Raw genomic sequence first — 11,546 nt, forward strand, 5'->3', positions numbered from 1 at the left:
GAGGGGGGCAGCAGAGGTGGGGGTGGGGTGGTTTAAAAAGAGGAGGGGTGAGCGAGGAAACGCACAAATGCATAGACGCTCGGAGAGAGACTCCGCCTCTACCTCGCTTTCCCGTAGCCTACCCCAGCCTCGGACCTCCCTCCCTCCTTCCCTCCCTCCCTCCCTCCCGCACACTGCTGCCTCTCTATTCATGCTGCCAGTGGCGCTCTCTCTGTAGTGTTTCCCCGCCGCTCTTGTCATTGGTTGATCACAACAGCATGGCCCATTAATGCGTATTGAACGCTTGCGCACATCCACAGTCTCTCTATCCAGCTGGAGCGCCAGTAACGTGAGCACATGTAAAAAAAAAAAAAAAAAATCTAAAACGACCCATATAAAATAAGGCAGGACCAGATCTATCTCAGGTATAAAAAAAAAAATAATAATTTTAACACTTGTCACTCATTAGAAATCCCCCTCCTCCTCCACATCAGCTGCATTCATGAGCAGGTTGTGGCACTAGAGGAAGGCATAATGGAAAACGATGTGTTCCTGTGGTGCCAGGTTGGGCCTCAGGTGAAATGAGGCATCTGTAACCAGGATACTTTCCCCTAAACACCACATGAAACAGCCACTTGGTTATGGAGTCACTCTTCAGACTGCACATGTCTGCCAGGCCCTGATTTCTCTGTGTTGTTATGTTATGTTATGTGATTACACCATGTCTAAGGTGACATCAATATCAGTGTAATGACATCATTTGTGATGTCATCATATGTAATGTATGGACACATCTTTTACTTACATTTTTTTTCTAAATGGGAGATTAATACTGAATGCATCAAAACTATGGAATTATGTAGTAAACAAGTGTTAAATAAGCCATAACATATATTGTATAGATTTCTATTTTAGATCTGTCAAAGCAGACACCTTTTTTTCTATGTTGACAGCTTTGCACACTCTTGGCGTTCTCCCAGTCAGCTTCATGAGGTAGTCACCTGGAAGGGGTTTCAGTTAACTGGTGTTTCTTGTCTTGCCATCTTAATTTGTTTGACACCACGAGTTGTGTTGTGCCGAGGCGGGGCTGGTGCACAGTTCTCTACAGCGAACGGCCCCGTTCGACCGCTGTTCTAATCCATATCATGGCAAGAACCGCAGTCCGCTGTTACTTTAGGACATGCGGGGCAGTCGGCCTGGAAAATTTCAAGAACTGTGGATGTATCCTCAAGTGCACTCGCGAAAACCATCAAACGCTATGATTTAAACTGGCTCTCATGAGGAAAGAAAGACCAAGGGTTACCTCTGCTGCGGATGTAGCAGACTGAGAGAATGCTGTAGTCTGAAAAGCGTTCATCAAAGAAAAAGGTGGCCACTGAGAAGAATCTAAAATCTAATCCACAGTGTAGGAAATAACAAAAAATAAAGAAAAACACATTGATTGAGAAGCTGTGTCCAAATCTTTGACTGGTACTGGAGATCTTACGTGTCCTTCTGTATAATGTGATGTGAAATGTCATGTCATTGTGTTCACAGGTGCTACAAAAAGTCATGCACCCGCCTTTCCAAGTACCTCTCCATCCACCCATCACCACTCTTGCCTTTGCACAACCCTCAGCCCACCTGTTCCTTCTGCCTTCTTCATCCAGCACATCCAAAACAGCTGTGACTGCCACTACACACCCTCCGTCCACCCGGTTAACCAATCACAGTCCAGCCCTCATCTAAACCTGATCTTACCCAATCCCCCTTCTCCCTCAGTCCACGTGACAGGTCGCCCTAAACCAGCTAAGTGGCAGATTAGCTGCATCACCTCCAAGTCAGCCATTAACTTGGCCGGGACAAGCCTGGTCAGCTGAGCTGTTTCATCACCTGCTGCGATAAAAGTGAAACAAGTGAGGCGCTCACAAAGTTGTGGGAAGTGCACTTGTGAAGGCTAACAGAGCTGTGGGTTCAGGTTGCTTTGGGGATGAATTTTTGGTCTCATTGACGCTTTCTGTGCATCTGAATAATCTAATATGATTACAGTGATGCACACTTCAAACCAAAACACCTTTTGGATAGCCGTATGTAAAAGAGAAACTGAACAAAGCCTCTGGAAATCTCCTCCTTTCTGCACCTGACTGAAAGTTTTCAGTGGTGATGAGTGAACAAACACAATGATCTGTGCATGTGCCGGTTCTGAGATGGGCCGCAGGGTGTTTGTGTGTGTTTGGCAACAGGCGGGGCATGGTGGGGGGGGGAGTCCGTGAGCGGAGGCAGATCAGGGGGAGGGTGTGACTGTGGCCTGGTGGACCATAGCGAGGCAGCAGTATGTAGGACAGGGCCTTGCACTAGTTAACCTATCCTGGCTGGAGCCATGGATGGGCGTGCTGAATTTCTGCATGCATGATCAATGGCACCGAATAAAAAAGAGAGGGGAAAGACAGCGGTGTGGGGGAGGGGAAGGAACAAGTTAGAGCAGTACCAGAAGGTGAAGATAGATTGCGGCAAAATTATTTGGATTGACTTTAGGTAACAACACTGACATAAGTCGGTAAGAGTAAAGTGATTATTATTATAAACTCAACAAACAGAAAACACAAAGAGGTCCATTAGGAGGTTTTTGCAGTTTTAGAAACTTTGACTAATTTGTTTTATGGGCTAAAGCTTTGATTCAAACAATGAATGAAAGCAACATGTTGCCAACTGTATGTGTATATATAGGTCAGTGTGTGAGACAGGGTTTCGGTTCACTTTGTTTCTTCCCTTTGCCTTTTCCACTCTCAGTCTCCGTCTCGTTGTTACTCTACCACTGCAGTAGTTTGTGCAATCCAGGCCTTCGCCCGCTTTTGTTTCTTTGACCAGAGCTGACCCAGAGTGGGACGCCTTTGTCTGTGAGGGACCTCTGACCCGTCAGGGCCTGGGACCTGCTCTCCACCACCCTCAAGGCAGTTTGAAAGAGAGCCTAGAAGGGGACTCTTAGAGAAAGGAGTTCGAAAGCCAACTTCTGCTCATGTGAAAAGCCTGTCGCTGTGCCTCTCTCAGCTGTATTCTTCAGCTGCGGCAACCGTTTTCAGAGCCAGAGGCCATCATTTGAATGTGATACAAAATGTACAAGCAACAAGTAGTTCCAGGAAGGCTTCCTTTCAATAGATAAAGAAAAAGGATAAAAATGGAATGTTTGAACAAGCGTTAAAAAAAATAATGATCCTTTATAGCGGAAGCCAGGAGGCCATTTTAAAGCACTCCATTTGCTGTGGGTGTTTTTTCCACCTGGCAGGTGGCGAGCTGCAGAAATCATTACATGAGAGAGGAGAAGGGAGGAAACAAGCACACCTGTGGTTGTGCCCGGAGCCCAACCTCCTTTATCCAATCACAATCCCTGCATCCCCCAGGGGAAGGTGTGGCAAAGGGAGAGAGACAAAGGGGGGAGAGAAAGGCAGAGGAAGGAAGAGATTGCGGGGGAGATTTACATGCCTCTTCAACAGTTGACTGAGGGCTGAGTTAACCTTTTATTAATCATACGCACACAAAACAAACTGGACCCATGGCTGTGAGCTTCCTGTACGCACAAACAGACCCCTGCTTATTTACCTTGATGACACAGGACGACAGTGTGACTGTCTGAGGGCCGCATGGGTGTAGGCAGCTGCGGAAATCTGTAATACCCCACAGACGGTCGAGCAGATGAACACAGGAACCACACACACAGCACAGAAGCCGCACAAAGGCTTCTGGTTACAAATCAGCAGAGGCCTAACACTTAAAGACAGATTGTCAATACTGCACTTGCCACCGTGGAAACTGGTAGTGGGGATCGCAGTTTGTTAAAGGACTGTCAATCCATCACTGTTGTACTGAGTACATTATTAACTCTCTGAAAACTAATTATCTGTTATCTCCCGTCACATCCACAAAGCTTTATTTGACGGGGCTTTAAATTACAGCATCTACTCAGTCCAAAATTAGATGTTTATTTGAATTTCGCAACCTCTAAAGTGTTATTTATTCGTGTTTACAGTACATGGAGTCCATTCATTCATATTTACACTACACAGAGCATCCTACGCACTCTCAGCTTCACGTCTGCCCCGACCTCTTTCGGGGGTTGAGATGATGTCACCGAGCGGTTACTGGAAATGACATGGTGACACATGCAGACGGAGTCACGACCATCTCCGAGACCGTCGTCGTGCTGACCTAAAAGAGAGGACTGCACGGTGACTCATCACCTCTTTGCGGGTAATATAGTGTTAACACATGATGGATTTCACGCCAGGGCCTCGGCTGAGCAGGACGCGGGAGATGGACCGAAAAAGAAATGGACGCAAGAAAGGGAGAGTGAGAATGAAAAAAGAAGGTGTGTGTTTAAGAGAGAGAGAGAGCATGGATTGACGTTGAGTTTTTGTAGAGGGGGGAGGGAGGGGGGGGGGGGTTCAGAAATCCATACTACCTCTCTCTAAAAGTACCTTACACACACACACACACACACACACACACACACAGACAGACAAGTGGAGTTGCAGTGCGTCCCTGTATCTCTTTTAATCCTTTTTCCACTCCCCCCCTCCATTTCTTTTCACAGGACCTATCAACGCCATTCCTAGCTGCTATTTATAGGAGACCACTGTCCCCCCTGTCCCCCTGCCTGTGTGCTGCTCTGCATGTGTGTCTGTGTGAGTGTGTTTCAAGGGAACCTCAATAAACCTGTGCTTTTCACTCCTAATCTCAACGTGGTGTGATTCACTGAACAGGATATATGGACAAGCCAGTTACAAAGATACAGTGTGAATTTGTATGTGTGTGTGTGTGTGTGTGTGTGTGTGTAGGGGGAGGGGTGCACTGGCTTGATTTATCCCACCTGTCCAGTTGTTTCCGGCGCGCGCGCGCGTGTGTGTCGATCCACGACCTGACTGCTGAAATGTATTCCACGAAGGCCCGAGAACTCACAAATCATCCCTGGAAAGTGTGTGTATTTATTGCCGTGGGCGTGTCTGTGCGAGCACGTACGCTAATTGTGAAGAGTCCAACTGGATGTTTGTGAGATTCCCCTTCATAAGGACCCATGTGTGGGTACAGTACAGCCGCTTCACTGGTGTGCTGCAGTGTGCGGGCCCCACAGACCGATGAGCGGCTATGGTTATTGATTTACGAGGCCTGCTTTGTGGTCTAATCCGCAACTGACACGAGAGCTCCCTCACACTGTAACTTTTGATGCATTTTTAATGACATATTTAACTTTTTGGGGGGAAGAAATGTAAGGGAAGGATGCATTTTGTATCTGCTGGTTGTTTACAAGTTCATGGCGATAGCTTAGCTTAGCTACGTTGCTACTTTTCAATTCTCTTTATAATGTTGTTAATTATACTAAAATGCCTGTGTCGGTTTGTGTTTCACATTGCTACACAATATGAATTATCACCTGACTGTGCATTTTGCCATTTGCTCTCTTTAAGCTCATTGTTTTGCATTAATGCTTGACAGCCACAACTTTAGGGTTTAGTGTTCTGACGTCTTTCTGATCATTCTCACTTCTCTTGCATAGTTTCGCGCAGCCATTAGCAACCAGCTTATCATTATACTGGAGCATTTAGCTGCTAAAAAGCAAGAGATTTCTCTGGGGAGCTATCAGAAAACAAAACAAGAGCTAAACTGATAATCCATTATTAATCCAAACAGCTTTTCCCACACCTTATATAAGTTAATAATAACATCTTGTTATTTTACACCTAAATTCTGCTGCTCTCTATCTGAGTCAAGAAATCAGTTATAACTGCTGTCAAATGTAAAACTACCAGTGACCACTTCCTGTGTTCATGGCCTTACTGCCACAGCTGCAAAAACAAAGATTCACAATAATATTTAAAGGTGATGGGAGTCCCCAGCAGGCTATCAGCAGTTCCCTGAGTTACATGGAATCTTCTGAGGTATATGAAGGGTGTAGACAAGCAACAGAAGTAGGTGACAACTGATACTCTTTGAAAAGAGGTTGTGTATCCGTGAGAGATGTACGTGGAGACTGAGCTAATGCAAGAATAGAGAAGATTTAGTCAGAGAAAAGATGAAGAAAAGCGTCAGTCAGTGAAGCGTAAAAAGGATCGAGGAGCAACGGGCAAATAAAAAACTGTTTGTGTATGTATTCTTACATATCTCAGTGTTTGTGTGCTTGTGTGTGCCTGTGTGTGCAGCTGTGCAGGGACAGAGCGAAGGGAGGAGAGAGCAGAGGGGGTCCATTGTGGCTCTTTGTGTGGTTCAGATTGTCCTCTTCTCTGGGAAAGTGGAAACTCAACACTCCTCTCCAGAGGTCTGGTTACCAGGTGAGAGAGGAGGAAAGAAAAGGTAAAAAAAAAAAAAAAAAAAAAACAGAGTGAGGGAACGAGGGAGTGAGAGACGCATAGGTGTGGAGAGAGAAGCAGAAAAGGAGAAAAAAAAATACCACAGGATTTTGGGCAAGGGAGCTGGAAAGAGCGTTGGAAAGAGAGAGAGATGAACGCAGATAGGTGGAAAGAATAAACAAGAGATTTGATTTAAACCGCTCAAGGCTAAAAAAAGGATGTTCAGAGTAAAACAGCCATGGACTAAATCCACAACGTGTCACATGCTATGCTAACTTATCACCTGTCTCCTGTAGATAAAGTAATGATGTGAAATTAAACTTGAATTTATCATTGTCACGTCTCATCAGAAGTGAAACGACAGCCGGGGATGAATTATGAGGTCAGATCATTCACACGTGAAGTTTCAAAAAATACGAACAACAAATCCCAGCACAACAAACAGAAAACAAAAAAACACTGACATGATCTCTTTCCCAATAAAACATGAAATCAAATGAACTGACTCATTCGCAACTTTGTTATAGAATAACTCCTCCTGGTGGACACTTGTGGGACTTTTTTTTTTTATCCACAGCTCTCCTCAGAAATGAAACAACCAGAACACATTTTGTATCTAAAAATGTACATTTATTTTTTCACTTTTTTTTTTTAATATATAAACACTATATGTATGTATATATTTTTACAAACACCATCTTTGATCCTGAACACCAAAGTTTACAAAAAGCTGAAACACTATCTAGCTAGAAGAAAGACCACTCAGTTTCCAGACATATTCCAACTTTTGATGTTTTGAGACGTGTGTGATAAATTAAGCATTGAACAGTACAGATGATTAAACATAGATGGAAGTGAACAACAAATGCTGATTTTAAATTAATGAAGCCCATGTAGGACCCTCCGAAGTCCTTATTTTTCCATGCGGTTTCTCGGATCATTTGTTAAAAATCATTTCCCTTTTTGTTTTTGTGATCACATACACATGATTTTATTGATCCCTGAGGCCACTCTGTCAAAACTCATGATGATTATATGAGATCAATTATCTTTCGTCTGGTCTCAGCAGGAAGTTACAATGACATTATAAGTAAGTGCTTGATACATTTTTATCATCAATCAGGCAAAAAAGCATTAATAATCACAAAGACCTCCGATCAAACCCTTTTATAGTGCTACTGCTGATGTATCTGTGTATGCTAGTGAGGGAGGCGGAGGAGGGGGGGGGGGGGGGACTGCAGGAGTGACCATGTGTGTTTGACAGGAGTGTTTTTGTGGATGGTTTCTCTCTTTCTCCCCCGATATTGTCTGGAGTGGATTGTGGAGGCGGTAGCTCAGAGAACAGCTGCTTCTGACAAACACTGCGTAAACACTACGTGTGTCACTTGGGGATCGAGTGTGTGTGCGTGAGTGTAAATGTGTGTGTGTGTTGAAAGGGTGGTAGAACACTTTTAAAATTGCTAAGAGGAGACTAACCATCAATCTAATAGCCATTTGGTCTGTTCGAGACACATGTCGCAAGGCCACAAGCTATGAGCCCTCTTCTGGTATCAAAGAGATGTGTCAGTAATTAAAAGCAGTTATATTAGCACATTTTAAACCTGAAAGCAGCTTCCTGTTTGTGTGTCAGAGTACTGAGACTGATAATAACCTCCAGAATTATAAAAATACACCCCTTGAAATTGGCCGCAGTAAATGGCAATTCCTCTTCACGAACATCGGAGCCAACTGTGTCTGTTTTTGAGGGGTATGTATGTATGTATGCCTGGCCGTGTGCATGCATTCGTGTATGTGTATATCAGTGAATGTGAGTGGACGTGAGTGTGTGCACAAGTTTTTTGTCTGCATGTTAGCATGCAGACATCACTGTCCTCCGTTATAAGCATAGTCCGCCTTGTTGTGCATGACCAGTCTGTTCTCGACGAAATAGAAGCTGTCTGACCGGGTCTCATAAGGACAATCCACCATCTGACGGACTGCAAAACAGACAGCGCATGCATGTCAATGAGTCACCAGATGCCTTTTAATATCCGTGCACATTACAACCATATGGAACCGTAAAAAGACAACTTTAACATTTGGGTCAGTATTGATTAAGGGATTGAAATGTGTTGATTCGCACTGGGGCTACAGCCTAAATAAAAACAATAACCCACACATAGACATGATAACACCGTGTAAAGTGGCGTAAAGACAGGAAATTGATAAAGCACATTATGCATTATTTAATACACAAGTGGTTTGATGCAGACTTTTATGTGGCAGCACTGAAACATATGTTCAGATTTTTACATTAATACAGCAATCAATTATGCATGAAGACGTGAAATATTTATGTAAGTTAGTCTGAATTAGCCACATTAGATGAGGTACCTTCCTAAATTTGTGCTTTGTTTTTGTTATTATTGTTCCGAAATTCCCTCTCCGTGATTTGTGGTAATCACATGTAGGCAAAGCACTGGCAAATAAACCCACACAGACTGTCAGGATTTGATATGGCTAACTGAGCATGTTGAAGCATCATATTAGCTTTGGATAAACTTTAGTTTGTTGTGCCAGGAAGGATTAATTTATGGGCAGGTCGGAGTCTGGGAATAATCGCAGTAACCAGTTACTCTTTCAAAGTCCATATGGCATGTGTGTCTAGTATTAAGTCAGGCTTAAAAATGTAATCTTATTTGTTAGGTTCCAACAGTTGAAAAACAATTATCTTCTCCCATTAACTCATGCTGCATGGTACGTCAAAATATACCCAGTTTATGTACTTATGTGGTAAATAATGTTCTAAGTATCAGGTATATATATATATTTTCATTCCTCCTCATTTCATAACTGCTATAAATGCTGCTAAGTCTTGAACTCATTAAGGGGAAGGAGTTGTGCAAGAATGTGAAATGTCATGTGTGAGTGTTTTTTACGTGTTTAACTCTGAGTCTTAAAATCTACTTTTAATAGTTTTTTAAATATTTTATTTTGAAGTTTTACTGTATTTGCTGTTTGCACAGACAAAGGACGGCATTTCAATTTCATTTTCGAGTCTATTCTGTTCTAAGTATTGCTCAAAAGTTGACACAAGTACACAACATCTTACAAACGGGAGCCTAAAACTTGATTATAATTAACAGCAGACATTTTTAGCTTGAATAAAACCACAAACGTTACGTGGCTACTGTAACAGATTTTGTTTCTACTGTGCTGGTGCTTTAAGTATCCAAAAGTCATGCTTAAATGTCACCTGATGTTTACTTTGGCCCCACTGTGACGCATGACAAGGAAATACCATCAGAAAGAACTGCTGGTGTGTGCTTTTGATATGTGCATGGTGCACACAAGTTTCCCTAAATTGTGAAGATTTGACAAAAAAAAAAAAAAAAAAAACACAAAATCCCTGCAAACAGTTGATGCAATCATGAATATTTTTTAGGTTCTCGTTATAGTTAGGGGTTTTAAAAAGACGACTCACCCAGGCTCTCTGACAGCTGAGGGAACTCGTAGATATGCTCACAGGTGTTACGGCTGTTCGGGATACAGAAGCCAAAGTCGAAGTCGAAGCTCTTCAGCAGGTGGTCACGGAAGTAGTGCCTCTCGATCATGCGGAAGTTGTTTAGAGGCCGGTTCCCAACTGTGAATTCCACCCTGGTTGAATCATTTCAAAACACAAAACAAAAGATAATGATCATAAAGCTAAAGGTGTCCTGTGTAATAACAATGTTATTGCGTGGATAACAACGGCCAGTGAGGGTGTGTGGCTGATACAAGAGAATGCTGCAATTGTTTTCATTGTTTGAAGTCGGTGTGGTTTTCTCAGGTGTGTGTCGATCGTGGGTGAGTCACTCACGTTGCTCCCACAGTCCTCAGGCGCAGGAAGGCTGGAGTGAACTGGTAGCGTACAAATCGCCCCGCCGCGGCGTCTCCCTCTCGGTTCTCGTCGTCATCATCTGACACACACAAGATTAGATCAAGACCTCTTACATGATTCACGCCGAAGGCTATTTTTAATCATAATTACAGAGGCCAGCCATCAACTGCTGCATGTGCATCAGAGAACAAGCACAAACAGTGCAAGGACTGGGTTCATATGCAGTACCTGTGTGTGGTGGTTTGGCAATTTCAAACAGGACGGTGTCTTTCTCCAGGTCTCTGATCTTGAAGCGCACAAAGTCGATGTTGTAGACATTGTCCTCAGGTTTACAGAGGTACCCTGCGACAATGAGAGACAGATGACAATCATTTTCAAGCCTCTATAGATAATGTGTACACTATCAAAACCCAATCAAAACAGTTGCTTTGACATCTATAAAAATAACTGTGTGGCTGACTTTTGCCTGTTCACAAACACAACTCTGCATACATACAATAAAATAAGATAAAATGGTATCATTACAAACAGAAATTCACATGCATGAAGCTAGCCCTGAAACATCTATTGTGCCTTTACATCATAATGTCCTCATAAACAGTGCCATAATGAAGCCTTTAATTTAGCCTGTGCTGTTTCATTCTTTTTATATTTCGAGTGTTGTCTGCGCGGCTCCAAATGTAGGCCATAACCCAGATAAGAAGCATGCTGTTATTGTTTGTTTTTAATTTATTTTTATTTTTAATGAAGGCCTTCCTGCCCGGCCTGGCTGTCAAGTAGTCAGACATTTTTTGAAGAGTTTGAATCATATGGTCTCACCACATCTAAAGAGACTCCCAGACAACATTGTCACCATGTCACAAACGCCTCCTCTTGTTACACTACCAGGGTCCATTGAGCTGCTTCACATACAATGAAAGGCTGCCAGAGAGTGTCTATTTATGATGTTAAATATGTAATTAAAACATTTATAATTCCATTCTAATATATGTTTTGTTTCATAGTAAGCCCAAACAACTGTTACATTTAATTCCCTCGGTCACATTATGTTCAGGTACTTCAAACAGCACAGGTAATCCATTAAGCAGAGACTCAAACCTCGCGTAGCTACTCGCAGTCCTAACACGTCCTCCGGAGTGATGTGTCCGCTCTGCGTCCGCAGGTCCTCCTCGGTGACGGGCCTGCTGTCCACCTGGCTCCTTCGGGACTTGAGTCTCTTCAGAACCCCTCCGCCGGACTTGCGGTCCCGCGGAGGAGCCGCAGCCGCCGCCGCAGTGCTGTGCCCGCCGCCGGAGACATTTTCAGCAACAGGCGCGTCGCTGCGGGCTTTGGCTCCGCTCATCTTTTGGCTCTCCTCGGTGTCCCCTCTGCTTCGAACGAGTGCCTCCTGT

General features: G+C 43.6%; 1 protein-coding gene across 1 annotated transcript; it reads right to left on the bottom strand.

Moving 5' to 3' along the window:
• Nucleotides 1-6,921: 6,921 nt before the first annotated feature.
• LOC311487340 (protein unc-119 homolog B-like) lies at nucleotides 6,922-11,546 on the bottom strand. Its single transcript, XM_084543590.1, has 5 exons — nucleotides 11,254-11,546; nucleotides 10,384-10,497; nucleotides 10,135-10,234; nucleotides 9,760-9,932; nucleotides 6,922-8,272 (listed from the first exon to the last, which is right to left on the bottom strand). The coding sequence occupies exons 1-5, from the start codon at nucleotides 11,495-11,497 to the stop codon at nucleotides 8,160-8,162; spliced, it is 744 nt and encodes a 247-aa protein (XP_084399716.1). The 5' UTR covers nucleotides 11,498-11,546; the 3' UTR covers nucleotides 6,922-8,159.

This window comes from Chelon labrosus (genome assembly GCF_963514085.1).
Source record: "Chelon labrosus genome assembly, chromosome: 4".
Lineage (NCBI taxonomy): Eukaryota > Metazoa > Chordata > Actinopteri > Mugiliformes > Mugilidae > Chelon > Chelon labrosus.